Raw genomic sequence first — 19,369 nt, 5'->3', positions numbered from 1 at the left:
AACACTTGTACGGTTTCTCCCCCATGTGAATTAGTTTGTGTGTATTTAAATTTGATAAATGACGAAAAACCTTAGAACACACACCACACTTGTACGGTTTCTCCCCCATGTGAATTAGTTTGTGTGTATTTAAATTTGATGAATGACGAAAAACCTTAGAACACACACCACACTTGAACGGTTTCTCCCCCATGTGAATTAGTTTGTGTGTATTTAAATTTGATGAATGACGAAAAACCTTAGAACACACACCACACTTGTACGGTTTCTTTCCCATGTGAATTAGTTTGTGTGTATTTAAATTTGATGAATGACGAAAAACCTTTGAACACACACAACACTTGTACGGTTTCTCCCCCATGTGAATTAGTTTGTGTGTATTTAAATTTGATAAATGACGAAAAACCTTAGAACACACACCACACTTGTACGGTTTCTCCCCCATGTGAATTAGTTTGTGTGTATTTAAATTTGATGAATGACGAAAAACCTTTGAACACAGAACACTTAGAGGGCTTCTCTCCCATGTGAATTAGTTTGTGAGCATTTAAATTTGATGAATGACGAAAAACCTTTGAACACACAGAACACTTGTACGGTTTCTCCCCCATGTGAATTAGTTTGTGTGTATTTAAATTTGATAAATGACGAAAAACCTTAGGACACACACCACACTTGTACGGTTTCTCCCCCATGTGAATTAGTTTGTGTGTATTTAAATTTGATGAATGAAGAAAAACCTTTGAACACACAGAACACTTGTGCGGCAGTGCGGCTTCTCTCCCGTGTGAATTAGTTGGTGTGTATTTAAATTTGATGAACGACGAAAAACCTTAGAACACACACCACACTTGAACGGTTTCTCCCCCATGTGAATTAGTTTGTGTGTATTTAAATTTGATGAATGAGGAAAAACCTTCGAACACACACCACACTTGTACGGTTTCTCCCCCATGTGAATTAGTTTGTGTGTATTTAAATTTGATGAATGACAAAAAACCTTTGAACACGCAGAACACTTGTGCGGCTTCTCTCCCATGTGAATTAGTTTGTGTGCATTTACATTTGATGAATGACGAAAAACCTTTGAACACACAGAACACTTGTACGGTTTCTCCCCCATGTGAATTAGTTTGTGTGTATTTAAATTTGATAAATGACGAAAAACCTTAGAACACACACCACACTTGTACGGTTTCTCCCCCATGTGAATTAGTTTGTGTGTATTTAAATTTGATGAATGACGAAAAACCTTAGAACACACAGAACACTTGTGCGGTTTCTCCCCCATGTGAATTAGTTTGTGTGTATTTAAATTTGATGAATGACGAAAAACCTTTGAACACACAGAACACTTGTGTGGCTTCTCTCCCGTGTGTATTAGTTTGTGTGCAATTAAATTTGATGAATGACGAAAAACCTTCAAACACACACCACACTTGTACGGTTTCTCCCCCATGTGAATTAGTTTGTGTGTATTTAAATTTGATGAATGACGAAAAACCTTCAAACACACACCACACTTGTGCGGCTTCTCTCCCGTGTGAATTAGTTTGTGTGCAATTAAATTTGATGAATGACGAAAAACCTTCAAACACACAGAACACTTGTGCGGCTTCTCTCCCGTGTGAATTAGTTTGTGTGTATTTAAGTTTGATGAATGACGAAAAACCTTCAAACACACAGAACACTTGTGCGGCTTCTCTCCCGTGTGAATTAGTTTGTGTGCATTTAAATATGATGAATGACGAAAAACCTTTGAACACACACAACACTTGTACGGTTTCTCCCCCATGTGAATTAGTTTGTGTGTATTTAAATTTGATGAATGACGAAAAACCTTTGAACACACACAACACTTGTATGGTTTCTCCCCCATGTGAATTAGTTTGTGTGTATTTAAATTTGATGAATGACGAAAAACCTTTGAACACACAGAACACTTGTGCGGTTTCTCCCCCATGTGAATTAGTTTGTGTGTATTTAAATTTGATAAACAACGAAAAACCTGAGAACACACACCACACTTGTACGGTTTCTCCCCCATGTGAATTAGTTTGTGTGTATTTAAATTTGATGAATGACGAAAAACCTTTGAACACACAGAACACTTGTGCGGCTTCCCTCCCATGTGAATTAGTTTGTGTGCATTTAAATTTGACTAGGGCATGCCCGTAGATAGATGAATGACGAAAAACCTTAGAACACACACCACACTTGTACGGTTTCTCCCCCATGTGAATTAGTTTGTGTGTATTTAAATTTGATAAATGACGAAAAACCTTAGAACACACACCACACTTGTATGGTTTCTCCCCCATGTGAATTAGTTTGTGTGTATTTAAATTTGATGAATGACGAAAAACCTTTGAACACACAGAACACTTGTGCGGTTTCTCCCCCATGTGAATTAGTTTGTGTGTATTTAAATTTGATAAACAACGAAAAACCTGAGAACACACACCACACTTGTACGGTTTCTCCCCCATGTGAATTAGTTTGTGTGTATTTAAATTTGATGAATGACGAAAAACCTTTGAACACACAGAACACTTGTACGGTTTCTCCCCCATGTGAATTAGTTTGTGTGTATTTAAATTTGATGAATGACGAAAAACCTTTGAACACACAGAACACTTGTGCGGTTTCTCCCCCATGTGAATTAGTTTGTGTGTATTTAAATTTGATAAACAACGAAAAACCTTAGAACACACACCACACTTGTACGGTTTCTCCCCCATGTAAATTAGTTTGTGTGTATTTAAATTTGATGAATGACGAAAAACCTTAGAACACACACCACACTTGAACGGTTTCTCCCCCATGTGAATTAGTTTGTGTGCATTTAAATTTGACTAGGGCATGCCCGTAGATAGATGAATGACGAAAAACCTTTGAACACACAGAACACTTGTACGGTTTCTCCCCCATGTGAATTAGTTTGTGTGTATTTAAATTTGATGAATGACGAAAAACCTTAGAACACACACCACACTTGTACGGTTTCTCCCCCATGTGAATTAGTTTGTGTGTATTTAAATTTGATGAATGACGAAAAACCTTCAAACACACACCGCACTTGTACGGTTTCTCCCCCATGTGAATTAGTTTGTGTGTATTTAAATTTGATAAATGACGAAAAACCTTAGAACACACACCACACTTGTACGGTTTCTTCCCCATGTGAATTAGTTTGTGTGTATTTAAATTTGATGAATGACGAAAAACCTTTGAACACACAGAACACTTGTGCGGCTTCTCTCCCATGTGAATTAGTTTGTGTGCATTTAAATTTGATGAATGACGAAAAACCTTTGAACACACAGAACACTTGTACGGTTTCTCCCCCATGTGAATTAGTTTGTGTGTATTTAAATTTGATGAATGACGAAAAACCTTAGAACACACACCACACTTGTACGGTTTCTCCCCCATGTGAATTAGTTTGTGTGTATTTAAATTTGATGAATGACGAAAAACCTTCAAACACACACCACACTTGTACGGTTTCTCCCCCATGTGAATTAGTTTGTGTGTATTTAAATTTGATGAATGACGAAAAACCTTCAAACACACACCACACTTGTGTGGCTTCTCTCCCGTGTGAATTAGTTTGTGTGCAATTAAATTTGATGAATGACGAAAAACCTTCAAACACACAACACTTGTGCGGCTTCTCTCCCATGTGAATTAGTTTGTGTGTATTTAAGTTTGATGAATGACGAAAAACCTTCAAACACACAGAACACTTGTGCGGCTTCTCTCCCGTGTGAATTAGTTTGTGTGCATTTAAATTTGATGAATGACGAAAAACCTTCAAACACACAGAACACATGAACGGGTTTTCCCCCATGTGAATTAGTTTGTGTGTATTTAAATTTGATAAATGACGAAAAACCTTAGAACACACACCCCACTTGTACGGTTTCTCCCCCATGTGAATTAGTTTGTGTGTATTTAAATTTGATGAATGACGAAAAACCTTTGAACACACAGAACACTTGTGCGGTTTCTCCCCCATGTGAATTAGTTTGTGTGTATTTAAATTTGATGAATGACGAAAAACCTTAGAACACACACCACACTTGTACGGTTTCTCCCCGATGTGAATTAGTTTGTGTGTATTTAAATTTGATGAATGACGAAAAACCTTTGAACACACAGAACACTTGTGCGGCTTCTCTCCCGTGTGAATTAGTTTGTGTGTATTTAAATTTGATGAATGACGAAAAACCTTAGAACACACACCACACTTGAATGGTTTCTCCCCCATGTGAATTAGTTTGTGTGTATTTAAATTTGATGAATGATGAAAAACCTTTGAACACACAGAACACTTGTACGGTTTCTCCCCCATGTGAATTAGTTTGTGTGTATTTAAATTTGATAAATGACGAAAAACCTTAGAACACACACCACACTTGTACGGTTTCTCCCCCATGTGAATTAGTTTGTGTGTATTTAAATTTGATGAATGACGAAAAACCTTTGAACACACAGAACACTTGTGCGGTTTCTCCCCCATGTGAATTAGTTTGTGTGTATTTAAATTTGATAAATGACGAAAAACCTTAGAACACACACCACACTTGTACGGTTTCTCCCCCATGTGAATTAGTTTGTGTGTATTTAAATTTGATGAATGACGAAAAACCTTTGAACACAGAACACTTAGAGGGCTTCTCTCCCATGTGAATTAGTTTGTGAGCATTTAAATTTGATGAATGACGAAAAACCTTTGAACACACAGAACACTTGTACGGTTTCTCCCCCATGTGAATTAGTTTGTGTGTATTTAAATTTGATAAATGACGAAAAACCTTAGAACACACACCACACTTGTACGGTTTCTCCCCCATGTGAATTAGTTTGTGTGTATTTAAATTTGATGAATGAAGAAAAACCTTTGAACACACAGAACACTTGTGCGGCAGTGCGGCTTCTCTCCCGTGTGAATTAGTTGGTGTGTATTTAAATTTGATGAACGACGAAAAACCTTAGAACACACACCACACTTGAACGGTTTCTCCCCCATGTGAATTAGTTTGTGTGTATTTAAATTTGATGAATGAGGAAAAACCTTCGAACACACACCACACTTGTACGGTTTCTCCCCCATGTGAATTAGTTTGTGTGTATTTAAATTTGATGAATGACAAAAAACCTTTGAACACGCAGAACACTTGTGCGGCTTCTCTCCCATGTGAATTAGTTTGTGTGCATTTACATTTGATGAATGACGAAAAACCTTTGAACACACAGAACACTTGTACGGTTTCTCCCCCATGTGAATTAGTTTGTGTGTATTTAAATTTGATAAATGACGAAAAACCTTAGAACACACACCACACTTGTACGGTTTCTCCCCCATGTGAATTAGTTTGTGTGTATTTAAATTTGATGAATGACGAAAAACCTTTGAACACACAGAACACTTGTGCGGCTTCTCTCCCGTGTGAATTAGTTTGTGTGTATTTAAATTGGATGAATGACGAAAAACCTTAGAACACACACCACACTTGAACGGTTTCTCCCCCATGTGAATTAGTTTGTGTGTATTTAAATTTGATGAATGAAGAAAAACCTTAGAACACACACCACACTTGTACGGTTTCTCCCCCATGTGAATTAGTTTGTGTGTATTTAAATTTGATGAATGACGAAAAACCTTTGAACACACAGAACACTTGTGTGGCTTCTCTCCCGTGTGTATTAGTTTGTGTGCAATTAAATTTGATGAATGACGAAAAACCTTCAAACACACACCACACTTGTACGGTTTCTCCCCCATGTGAATTAGTTTGTGTGTATTTAAATTTGATGAATGACGAAAAACCTTCAAACACACACCACACTTGTGCGGCTTCTCTCCCGTGTGAATTAGTTTGTGTGCAATTAAATTTGATGAATGACGAAAAACCTTCAAACACACAGAACACTTGTGCGGCTTCTCTCCCGTGTGAATTAGTTTGTGTGTATTTAAGTTTGATGAATGACGAAAAACCTTCAAACACACAGAACACTTGTGCGGCTTCTCTCCCGTGTGAATTAGTTTGTGTGCATTTAAATATGATGAATGACGAAAAACCTTTGAACACACACAACACTTGTACGGTTTCTCCCCCATGTGAATTAGTTTGTGTGTATTTATATTTGATGAATGACGAAAAACCTTAGAACACACACCACACTTGTACGGTTTCTCCCCCATGTGAATTAGTTTGTGTGTATTTAAATTTGATAAATGACGAAAAACCTTAGAACACACACCACACTTGTATGGTTTCTCCCCCATGTGAATTAGTTTGTGTGTATTTAAATTTGATGAATGACGAAAAACCTTTGAACACACAGAACACTTGTGCGGTTTCTCCCCCATGTGAATTAGTTTGTGTGTATTTAAATTTGATAAACAACGAAAAACCTGAGAACACACACCACACTTGTACGGTTTCTCCCCCATGTGAATTAGTTTGTGTGTATTTAAATTTGATGAATGACGAAAAACCTTTGAACACACAGAACACTTGTACGGTTTCTCCCCCATGTGAATTAGTTTGTGTGTATTTAAATTTGATGAATGACAAAAAACCTTAGAACACACACCACACTTGTACGGTTTCTCCCCCATGTAAATTAGTTTGTGTGTATTTAAATTTGATGAATGACGAAAAACCTTAGAACACACACCACACTTGTACGGTTTCTCCCCCATGTGAATTAGTTTGTGTGTATTTAAATTTGATGAATGACGAAAAACCTTTGAACACACAGAACACTTGTGCGGTTTCTCCCCCATGTGAATTAGTTTGTGTGTATTTAAATTTGATAAATGACGAAAAACCTTAGAACACACACCACACTTGAACGGTTTCTCCCCCATGTGAATTAGTTTGTGTGTATTTAAATTTGATGAATGACGAAAAACCTTTGAACACACAGAACACTTGTGCGGCTTCCCTCCCATGTGAATTAGTTTGTGTGCATTTAAATTTGACTAGGGCATGCCCGTAGATAGATGAATGACGAAAAACCTTTGAACACACAGAACACTTGTACGGTTTCTCCCCCATGTGAATTAGTTTGTGTGTATTTAAATTTGATGAATGACGAAAAACCTTAGAACACACACCACACTTGTACGGTTTCTCCCCCATGTGAATTAGTTTGTGTGTATTTAAATTTGATGAATGACGAAAAACCTTCAAACACACACCGCACTTGTACGGTTTCTCCCCCATGTGAATTAGTTTGTGTGTATTTAAATTTGATGAATGACGAAAAACCTTCAAACACACACCACACTTGTACGGTTTCTCCCCCATGTAAATTAGTTTGTGTGTATTTAAATTTGATGAATGACGAAAAACCTTCAAACACACACCACACTTGTACGGTTTCTCCCCCATGTAAATTAGTTTGTGTGTATTTAAATTTGATGAATGACGAAAAACCTTAGAACACACACCACACTTGTACGGTTTCTCCCCCATGTGAATTAGTTTGTGTGTATTTAAATTTGATGAATGACGAAAAACCTTTGAACACACAGAACACTTGTGCGGCTTCTCTCCCATGTGAATTAGTTTGTGTGTATTTAAATTTGATGAATGACGAAAAACCTTAGAACACACACAACACTTGAACGGTTTCTCCCCCATGTGAATTAGTTTGTGTGTATTTAAATTTGATGAATGACGAAAAACCTTTGAACACACAGAACACTTGCACGGTTTTTCCCCCATGTGAATTAGTTTGTGTGTATTTAAATTTGATAAATGACGAAAAACCTTAGAACACACACCACACTTGTACGGTTTCTCCCCCATGTGAATTAGTTTGTGTGCATTTAAATTTGATGAATGACGAAAAACCTTTGAACACACAGAACACTTGTGCGGTTTCTCCCCCATGTGAATTAGTTTGTGTGTATTTAAATTTGATAAATGACGAAAAACCTTAGAACACACACCACACTTGTACGGTTTTTCCCCCATGTGAATTAGTTTGTGTGTATTTAAATTTGATGAATGACGAAAAACCTTTGAACACACAGAACACTTGTGCGGCTTCTCTCCCATGTGAATTAGTTTGTGTGCATTTAAATTTGATGAATGACGAAAAACCTTTGAACACACAGAACACTTGTACGGTTTCTCCCCCATGTGAATTAGTTTGTGTGTATTTAAATTTGATAAATGACGAAAAACCTTAGAACGCACACCACACTTGTACGGTTTCTCCCCCATGTGAATTAGTTTGTGTGTATTTAAATTTGATGAATGACGAAAAACCTTTGAACACACAGAACACTTGTGCGGCTTCTCTCCCATGTGAATTAGTTTGTGTGTATTTGAATTTGATGAATGACGAAAAACCTTAGAACACACACCACACTTGAACGGTTTCTCCCCCATGTGAATTAGTTTGTGTGTATTTAAATTTGATGAATGACGAAAAACCTTAGAACACACACCACACTTGTACGGTTTCTCCGCCATGTGAATTACTTTGTGTGCATTTAAATTTGATGAATGACGAAAAACCTTCAAACACACACCACACTTGTACGGTTTCTCCCCCATGTGAATTAGTTTGTGTGTATTTAAATTTGATGAATGACGAAAAACCTTCAAACACACACCACACTTGTTTGGCTTCTCTCCCGTGTGAATTAGTTTGTGTGCAATTAAATTTTATGAATGACGAAAAACCTTCAAACACACAGAACACTTGTGCGGCTTCTCTCCTGTGTGAATTAGTTTGTGTGTATTTAAATTTGATGAATGACGAAAAACCTTCAAACACACAGAACACTTGTGCGGCTTCTCTCCCGTGTGAATTAGTTTGTGTGCATTCAAATATGATGAATGACGAAAAACCTTTGAACACACACAACACTTGTATGGTTTATCCCCCATGTGAATTAGTTTGTGTGTATTTAAATTTGATAAATGACGAAAAACTTTAGAACACACACCACACTTGTACGGTTTCTCCCCCATGTGAATTAGTTTGTGTGTATTTAAATTTTATGAATGACGAAAAACCTTAGAACACACACCACACTTGTACGGTTTCTCCCCCATGTGAATTAGTTTGTGTGTATTTATATTTGATGAATGACGAAAAACCTTTGAACACACAGAACACTTGTGCGGCTTCTCTCCCGTGTGAATTAGTTTGTGTGTATTTAAATTTGATGAATGACGAAAAACCTTAGAACACACACCACACTTGAACGTTTTCTCCCCCATGTGAATTAGTTTGTGTGTATTTAAATTTGATGAATGACGAAAAACCTTTCAACACACAGAACACTTGTACGGTTTCTCCCCCATGTGAATTAGTTTGTGTGTATTTAAATTTGATAAATGACGAAAAACCTTAGAACACACACCACACTTGTACGGTTTCTCCCCCATGTGAATTAGTTTGTGTGTAGTTAAATTTGATGAATGACGAAAAACCTTTGAACACACAGAACACTTGTACGGTTTCTCCCCCATGTGAATTAGTTTGTGTGTATTTAAATTTGATGAATGACAAAAACCTTAAAACACACACCACACTTGTACGGTTTCTCCCCCATGTAAATTAGTTTGTGTGTATTTAAATTTGATGAATGACGAAAAACCTTAGAACACACACCACACTTGTACGGTTTCTCCCCCATGTGAATTAGTTTGTGTGTATTTAAATTTGATGAACTAGGGCATGCCCGTACTATATCTATATCTAAAATTATATCCCCCCCTCTATTTACATGAAATGGTTTGGTGCATGAAATGTTTTGGTCCATTCGCAACGCCAAAGCGAACGGCGAACGCTTTACATGAAATGGTTTGGTCCATGAAATGTTTTGGTCCATTCGCAACGCCAAAGCGAACGGCGAACGGCTTGCGAGTACAGTGACAATCCCCCCCCCCCCCCCCCCCTCTATTTACATGAAACATGACATGAAATTTGTCCGTTTAATTAGTTTTAAAACATAGTTTAACGCCAACATATGGCATGCACGTACCCGTACTATCCGTAATGGCGCACGCTCTCACAGGAGCTCCGGAAGGTCGTATATCGCAGTTACGATGAATCGCAAATTAGTTTTTATTAGTTTTATTATTAGTTTTAAAACATAGTTTAACGCCAACATAGCGCCAACATAGTTTGCAAACGTGAAATAAATGAATACGCTCTCAAATGTGCCATCCGAGGCAGAGTGTGTTCGCCACGTTCGGCACACGCGATAGCTCGCTGCTCTCTGATTGGTTGAATCGTTTTTTGGACATAGATCGGTTAGTAATTGTCCGATTAATATGAAACCTTGAAAAGGCACATCCTCGGGTCCCCAGCAATATACCTGGCAAGTTTCAAGTATATCGGACCCGTGGTTGTCGAGAAACAGCGGTCACAGACAAACAAACAAACGTACAAACAAACAAACACACAGAGATTACTGGAATTATAGATAGATGACGAAAAACCTTTGAACACACAGAACACTTGTGTGGCTTCTCTCCCGTGTGAATTAGTTTGTGTGCAATTAAATTTGATGAATGACGAAAAACCTTCAAACACACAACACTTGTGTGGCTTCTCTCCCATGTGAATTAGTTTGTGTGTATTTAAGTTTGATGAATGACGAAAAACCTTCAAACACACAGAACACTTGTGCGGCTTCTCTCCCGTGTGAATTAGTTTGTGTGCATTTAAAATTGATGAATGACGAAAAACCTTCAAACACACAGAACACATGAACGGGTTTTCCCCCATGTGAATTAGTTTGTGTGTATTTAAATTTGATAAATGACGAAAAACCTTAGAACACACACCCCACTTGTACGGTTTCTCCCCCATGTGAATTAGTTTGTGTGTATTTAAATTTGATGAATGACGAAAAACCTTTGAACACACAGAACACTTGTGCGGTTTCTCCCCCATGTGAATTAGTTTGTGTGTATTTAAATTTGATGAATGACGAAAAACCTTAGAACACACACCACACTTGTACGGTTTCTCCCCGATGTGAATTAGTTTGTGTGTATTTAAATTTGATGAATGACGAAAAACCTTTGAACACACAGAACACTTGTGCGGCTTCTCTCCCGTGTGAATTAGTTTGTGTGTATTTAAATTTGATGAATGACGAAAAACCTTAGAACACACACCACACTTGAATGGTTTCTCCCCCATGTGAATTAGTTTGTGTGTATTTAAATTTGATGAATGACGAAAAACCTTTGAACACACAGAACACTTGTACGGTTTCTCCCCCATGTGAATTAGTTTGTGTGTATTTAAATTTGATAAATGACGAAAAACCTTAGAACACACACCACACTTGTACGGTTTCTCCCCCATGTGAATTAGTTTGTGTGTATTTAAATTTGATGAATGACGAAAAACCTTTGAACACACAGAACACTTGTGCGGTTTCTCCCCCATGTGAATTAGTTTGTGTGTATTTAAATTTGATAAATGACGAAAAACCTGAGAACACACACCACACTTGTACGGTTTCTCCCCCATGTGAATTAGTTTGTGTGTATTTAAATTTGATGAATGACGAAAAACCTTTGAACACAGAACACTTTGAGGGCTTCTCTCCCATGTGAATTAGTTTGTGAGCATTTAAATTTGATGAATGACGAAAAACCTTTGAACACACAGAACACTTGTACGGTTTCTCCCCCATGTGAATTAGTTTGTGTGTATTTAAATTTGATAAATGACGAAAAACCTTAGAACACACACCACACTTGTACGGTTTCTCCCCCATGTGAATTAGTTTGTGTGTATTTAAATTTGATGAATGAAGAAAAACCTTTGAACACACAGAACACTTGTGCGGCAGTGCGGCTTCTCTCCCGTGTGAATTAGTTTGTGTGTATTTAAATTTGATGAACGACGAAAAACCTTAGAACACACACCACACTTGAACGGTTTCTCCCCCATGTGAATTAGTTTGTGTGTATTTAAATTTGATGAATGAGGAAAAACCTTCGAACACACACCACACTTGTACGGTTTCTCCCCCATGTGAATTAGTTTGTGTGTATTTAAATTTGATGAATGACAAAAAACCTTTGAACACGCAGAACACTTGTGCGGCTTCTCTCCCATGTGAATTAGTTTGTGTGCATTTACATTTGATGAATGACGAAAAACCTTTGAACACACAGAACACTTGTACGGTTTCTCCCCCATGTGAATTAGTTTGTGTGTATTTAAATTTGATAAATGACGAAAAACCTTAGAACACACACCACACTTGTACGGTTTCTCCCCCATGTGAATTAGTTTGTGTGTATTTAAATTTGATGAATGACGAAAAACCTTTGAACACACAGAACACTTATGCGGCTTCTCTCCCGTGTGAATTAGTTTGTGTGTATTTAAATTGGATGAATGACGAAAAACCTTAGAACACACACCACACTTGAACGGTTTCTCCCCCATGTGAATTAGTTTGTGTGTATTTAAATTTGATGAATGACGAAAAACCTTAGAACACACACCACACTTGTACGGTTTCTCCCCCATGTGAATTAGTTTGTGTGTATTTAAATTTGATGAATGACGAAAAACCTTTGAACACACAGAACACTTGTGTGGCTTCTCTCCCGTGTGTATTAGTTTGTGTGCAATTAAATTTGATGAATGACGAAAAACCTTCAAACACACACCACAATTGTACGGTTTCTCCCCCATGTGAATTAGTTTGTGTGTATTTAAATTTGATGAATGACGAAAAACCTTCAAACACACACCACACTTGTGCGGCTTCTCTCCCGTGTGAATTAGTTTGTGTGCAATTAAATTTGATGAATGACGAAAAACCTTCAAACACACAGAACACTTGTGCGGCTTCTCTCCCGTGTGAATTAGTTTGTGTGCATTTAAATATGATGAATGACGAAAAACCTTTGAACACACACAACACTTGTACGGTTTCTCCCCCATGTGAATTAGTTTGTGTGTATTTATATTTGATGAATGACGAAAAACCTTAGAACACACACCACACTTGTACGGTTTCTCCCCCATGTGAATTAGTTTGTGTGTATTTAAATTTGATAAATGACGAAAAACCTTAGAACACACACCACACTTGTATGGTTTCTCCCCCATGTGAATTAGTTTGTGTGTATTTAAATTTGATGAATGACGAAAAACCTTTGAACACACAGAACACTTGTGCGGTTTCTCCCCCATGTGAATTAGTTTGTGTGTATTTAAATTTGATAAACAACGAAAAACCTGAGAACACACACCACACTTGTACGGTTTCTCCCCCATGTGAATTAGTTTGTGTGTATTTAAATTTGATGAATGACGAAAAACCTTTGAACACACAGAACACTTGTACGGTTTCTCCCCCATATGAATTAGTTTGTGTGTATTTAAATTTGATGAATGACAAAAAACCTTAGAACACACACCACACTTGTACGGTTTCTCCCCCATGTAAATTAGTTTGTGTGTATTTAAATTTGATGAATGACGAAAAACCTTAGAACACACACCACACTTGTACGGTTTCTCCCCCATGTGAATTAGTTTGTGTGTATTTAAATTTGATGAATGACGAAAAACCTTTGAACACACAGAACACTTGTGCGGTTTCTCCCCCATGTGAATTAGTTTGTGTGTATTTAAATTTGATAAATGACGAAAAACCTTAGAACACACACCACACTTGAACGGTTTCTCCCCCATGTGAATTAGTTTGTGTGTATTTAAATTTGATGAATGACGAAAAACCTTTGAACACACAGAACACTTGTGCGGCTTCCCTCCCATGTGAATTAGTTTGTGTGCATTTAAATTTGACTAGGGCATGCCCGTAGATAGATGAATGACGAAAAACCTTTGAACACACAGAACACTTGTACGGTTTCTCCCCCATGTGAATTAGTTTGTGTGTATTTAAATTTGATGAATGACGAAAAACCTTAGAACACACACCACACTTGTACGGTTTCTCCCCCATGTGAATTAGTTTGTGTGTATTTAAATTTGATGAATGACGAAAAACCTTCAAACACACACCGCACTTGTACGGTTTCTCCCCCATGTGAATTAGTTTGTGTGTATTTAAATTTGATGAATGACGAAAAACCTTCAAACACACACCACACTTGTACGGTTTCTCCCCCATGTAAATTAGTTTGTGTGTATTTAAATTTGATGAATGACGAAAAACCTTCAAACACACACCACACTTGTACGGTTTCTCCCCCATGTAAATTAGTTTGTGTGTATTTAAATTTGATGAATGACGAAAAACCTTAGAACACACACCACACTTGTACGGTTTCTCCCCCATGTGAATTAGTTTGTGTGTATTTAAATTTGATGAATGACGAAAAACCTTTGAACACACAGAACACTTGTGCGGCTTCTCTCCCATGTGAATTAGTTTGTGTGTATATAAATTTGATGAATGACGAAAAACCTTAGAACACACACAACACTTGAACGGTTTCTCCCCCATGTGAATTAGTTTGTGTGTATTTAAATTTGATGAATGACGAAAAACCTTTGAACACACAGAACACTTGCACGGTTTTTCCCCCATGTGAATTAGTTTGTGTGTATTTAAATTTGATAAATGACGAAAAACCTTAGAACACACACCACACTTGAACGGTTTCTCCCCCATGTGAATTAGTTTGTGTGTATTTAAATTTGATGAATGACGAAAAACCTTTGAACACACAGAACACTTGTGCGGCTTCTCTCCCATGTGATTTAGTTTGTGTGTATTTAAATTTGATGAATGACGAAAAACCTTAGAACACACACCACACTTGAACGGTTTCTCCCCCATGTGAATTAGTTTGTGTGTATTTAAATTTGATGAATGACGAAAAACCTTAGAACACACACCACACTTGTACGGTTTCTCCCCCATGTGAATTAGTTTGTGTGCATTTAAATTTGATGAATGACGAAAAACCTTCAAACACACACCACACTTGTACGGTTTCTCCCCCATGTGAATTAGTTTGTGTGTATTTAAATTTGATGAATGACGAAAAACCTTCAAACACACACCACACTTGTTTGGCTTCTCTCCCGTGTGAATTAGTTTGTGTGCAATTAAATTTTATGAATGACGAAAAACCTTCAAACACACAGAACACTTGTGCGGCTTCTCTCCTATGTGAATTAGTTTGTGTGTATTTAAATTTGATGAATGACGAAAAACCTTCAAACACACAGAACACTTGTGCGGCTTCTCTCCCGTGTGAATTAGTTTGTGTGCATTCAAATATGATGAATGACGAAAAACCTTTGAACACACACAACACTTGTATGGTTTCTCCCCCATGTGAATTAGTTTGTGTGTATTTAAATTTGATAAATGACGAAAAACTTTAGAACACACACCACACTTGTACGGTTTCTCCCCCATGTGAATTAGTTTGTGTGTATTTAAATTTTATGAATGACGAAAAACCTTAGAACACACACCACACTTGTACGGTTTCTCCCCCATGTGAATTAGTTTGTGTGTATTTATATTTGATGAATGACGAAAAACCTTTGAACACACAGAACACTTGTGCGGCTTCTCTCCCGTGTGAATTAGTTTGTGTGTATTTAAATTTGATGAATGACGAAAAACCTTAGAACACACACCACACTTGAACGTTTTCTCCCCCATGTGAATTAGTTTGTGTGTATTTAAATTTGATGAATGACGAAAAACCTTTCAACACACAGAACACTTGTACGGTTTCTCCCCCATGTGAATTAGTTTGTGTGTATTTAAATTTGATAAATGACGAAAAACCTTAGAACACACACCACACTTGTACGGTTTCTCCCCCATGTGAATTAGTTTGTGTGTAGTTAAATTTGATGAATGACGAAAAACCTTTGAACACACAGAACACTTGTACGGTTTCTCCCCCATGTGAATTAGTTTGTGTGTATTTAAATTTGATGAATGACAAAAACCTTAAAACACACACCACACTTGTACGGTTTCTCCCCCATGTAAATTAGTTTGTGTGTATTTAAATTTGATGAACTAGGGCATGCCCGTACTATATCTATATCTAAAATTATATCCCCCCCTCTATTTACATGAAATGGTTTGGTCCATGAAATGTTTTGGTCCATTCGCAACGCCAAAGCGAACGGCGAACGCTTTACATGAAATGGTTTGGTGCATGAAATGTTTTGGTCCATTCGCAACGCCAAAGCGAACGGCGAACGGCTTGCGAGTACAGTGACAATCCCCCCGGGGTTTTAATTAGTTTTAAAACATAGTTTAACGCCAACATAGCGCCAACATAGTTTGCAAACGTGAAATAAATGAATACGCTCTCAAATGTGCCATCCGAGGCAGAGTGTGTCCGCCACGTTCGGCACACGCGATAGCTCGCTGCTCTCTGATTGGTTGAATCGTTTTTTGGACATAGCTCGGTAAGTAATTGTCCGATTAATATGAAACCTTGAAAAGGCACATCCTCGGGTCCCCAGCAATATACCTGGCAAGTTTAAAGTATATCGGACCCGTGGTTGTCGAGAAACAGCGGTCACAGACAAACAAACGTACAAACGTACAAACAAACAAACACACAGAGATTACTGGAATTATAGATAGATGACGAAAAACCTTAGAACACACACCACACTTGTACGGTTTCTCCCCCATGTGAATTAGTTTGTGTGTATTTAAATTTGATGAATGACGAAAAACCTTTGAACACACAGAACACTTGTACGGTTTTTCCCCCATGTGAATTAGTTTGTGTGTATTTAAATTTGATAAATGAAGAAAAACCTGAGAACACACACCACACTTGTACGGTTTCTTCCCCATGTGAATTAGTTTGTGTGTATTTAAATTTGATGAATGACGAAAAACCTTTGAACACACAGAACACTTGTGCGGTTTCTCCCCCATGTGAATTAGTTTGTGTGTATTTAAATTTGATAAATGACGAAAAACCTTAGAACACACACCACACTTGTACGGTTTCTCCCCCATGTGAATTAGTTTGTGTGTATTTAAATTTGATGAATGACGAAAAACCTTTGAACACACAGAACACTTGTGCGGCTTCTCTCCCATGTGAATTAGTTTGTGTGCATTTAAATTTGATGAATGACGAAAAACCTTTGAACACACAGAACACTTGTACGGTTTCTCCCCCATGTGAATTAGTTTGTGTGTATTTAAATTTGATAAATTACGAAAAACCTTAGAACACACACCACACTTGTACGGTTTCTCCCCCATGTGAATTAGTTTGTGTGTATTTAAATTTGATGAATGACGAAAAACCTTAGAACACACACCACACTTGAACGGTTTCTCCCCCATGTGAATTAGTTTGTGTGTATTTAAATTTGATGAATGACGAAAAACCTTTGAACACACAGAACACTTGTACGGTTTTTCCCCCATGTGAATTAGTTTGTGTGTATTTAAATTTGATAAATGACGAAAAACCTTAGAACACACACCACACTTGTACGGTTTCTCCCCCATGTGAATTAGTTTGTGTGTATTTAAATTTGATGAATGACGAAAAACCTTTGAACACACAGAACACTTGTGCGGTTTCTCCCCCATGTGAATTAGTTTGTGTGTATTTAAATTTGATAAATGACGAAAAACCTTAGAACACACACCACACTTGTACGGTTTCTTCCCCATGTGAATTAGTTTGTGTGTATTTAAATTTGATGAATGACGAAAAACCTTTGAACACACAGAACACTTGTGCGGCTTCTCTCCCATGTGAATTAGTTTGTGTGCATTTAAATTTGATGAATGACGAAAAACCTTTGAACACACAGAACACTTGTACGGTTTCTCCCCCATGTGAATTAGTTTGTGTGTATTTAAATTTGATGAATGACGAAAAACCTTAGAACACACACCACACTTGTACGGTTTCTCCCCCATGTGAATTAGTTTGTGTGTATTTAAATTTGATGAATGACGAAAAACCTTCAAACACACACCACACTTGTACGGTTTCTCCCCCATGTGAATTAGTTTGTGTGTATTTAAATTTGATGAATGACGAAAAACCTTCAAACACACACCACACTTGTGTGGCTTCTCTCCCGTGTGAATTAGTTTGTGTGCAATTAAATTTGATGAATGACGAAAAACCTTCAAACACACAACACTTGTGCGGCTTCTCTCCCATGTGAATTAGTTTGTGTGTATTTAAGTTTGATGAATGACGAAAAACCTTCAAACACACAGAACACTTGTGCGGCTTCTCTCCCGTGTGAATTAGTTTGTGTGCATTTAAATTTGATGAATGACGAAAAACCTTCAAACACACAGAACACATGAACGGGTTTTCCCCCATGTGAATTAGTTTGTGTGTATTTAAATTTGATAAATGACGAAAAACCTTAGAACACACACCCCACTTGTACGGTTTCTCCCCCATGTGAATTAGTTTGTGTGTATTTAAATTTGATGAATGACGAAAAACCTTTGAACACACAGAACACTTGTGCGGTTTCTCCCCCATGTGAATTAGTTTGTGTGTATTTAAATTTGATGAATGACGAAAAACCTTAGAACACACACCACACTTGTACGGTTTCTCCCCGATGTGAATTAGTTTGTGTGTATTTAAATTTGATGAATGACGAAAAACCTTTGAACACACAGAACACTTGTGCGGCTTCTCTCCCGTGTGAATTAGTTTGTGTGTATTTAAATTTGATGAATGACGAAAAACCTTAGAACACACACCACACTTGAATGGTTTCTCCCCCATGTGAATTAGTTTGTGTGTATTTAAATTTGATGAATGACGAAAAACCTTTGAACACACAGAACACTTGTACGGTTTCTCCCCCATGTGAATTAGTTTGTGTGTATTTAAATTTGATAAATGACGAAAAACCTTAGAACACACACCACACTTGTACGGTTTCTCCCCCATGTGAATTAGTTTGTGTGTATTTAAATTTGATGAATGACGAAAAACCTTTGAACACACAGAACACTTGTGCGGTTTCTCCCCCATGTGAATTAGTTTGTGTGTATTTAAATTTGATAAATGACGAAAAACCTTAGAACACACACCACACTTGTACGGTTTCTCCCCCATGTGAATTAGTTTGTGTGTATTTAAATTTGATGAATGACGAAAAACCTTTGAACACAGAACACTTACAGGGCTTCTCTCCCATGTGAATTAGTTTGTGAGCATTTAAATTTGATGAATGACGAAAAACCTTTGAACACACAGAACACTTGTACGGTTTCTCCCCCATGTGAATTAGTTTGTGTGTATTTAAATTTGATAAATGACGAAAAACCTTAGAACACACACCACACTTGTACGGTTTCTCCCCCATGTGAATTAGTTTG

General features: G+C 37.3%; 2 protein-coding genes across 2 annotated transcripts; both read right to left on the bottom strand.

The window, feature by feature from the left end:
- Positions 1–715: 715 nt before the first annotated feature.
- Positions 716–6,799, bottom strand: LOC144892714 (uncharacterized). The gene is made up of 6 exons (XM_078781028.1): positions 5,095–6,799; positions 4,737–4,939; positions 3,731–4,654; positions 2,893–3,396; positions 2,367–2,702; positions 716–2,008 (listed from the first exon to the last, which is right to left on the bottom strand). The coding sequence occupies exons 1-6, from the start codon at positions 6,797–6,799 to the stop codon at positions 716–718; spliced, it is 4,965 nt and encodes a 1,654-aa protein (XP_078637154.1).
- Positions 6,800–8,696: 1,897 nt separating this feature from the next.
- Positions 8,697–19,365, bottom strand: LOC144892713 (uncharacterized; the record flags this gene model as incomplete). The annotated part of the gene is given in 7 exon segments (XM_078781027.1): positions 8,697–8,714; positions 10,651–11,574; positions 12,001–13,596; positions 14,795–15,718; positions 16,718–17,977; positions 18,228–19,151; positions 19,234–19,365. Coding segments are annotated over 7 exon segments (5,778 nt in total), but the record flags the coding sequence as incomplete, so codon positions are not given.
- Between the last annotated feature and the right edge of the window lie 4 nt (positions 19,366–19,369).

The sequence above is a fragment of the Myxine glutinosa genome, chromosome 6 (assembly GCF_964187855.1).
Source record: "Myxine glutinosa chromosome 6, kmMyxGlut1.1, whole genome shotgun sequence".
Classification (NCBI taxonomy): domain Eukaryota; kingdom Metazoa; phylum Chordata; class Myxini; order Myxiniformes; family Myxinidae; genus Myxine; species Myxine glutinosa.
This window is presented reverse-complemented; position numbering and strand designations above follow the sequence as displayed.

Bases quoted from the DNA above. Each gene is read 5' to 3' on its own strand.
- LOC144892714 (XM_078781028.1), bottom strand. From the start codon at position 6,799: ATGGGGGAGAAACCGCACAAGTGTTCTGTGTGTTCAAAGGTTTTTCGT. The intron at 4,655-4,736 runs GTTTTTCGTCAT...CTGTGTTCAAAG, and splicing joins AGTGTTCTGTGTGTTCAAAG to GTTTTTCGTCATTCATCAAA. The intron at 3,397-3,730 runs GTTTTTCGTCAT...GTGTGTTCTAAG, and splicing joins AGTGTTCTGTGTGTTTGAAG to GTTTTTCGTCATTCATCAAA.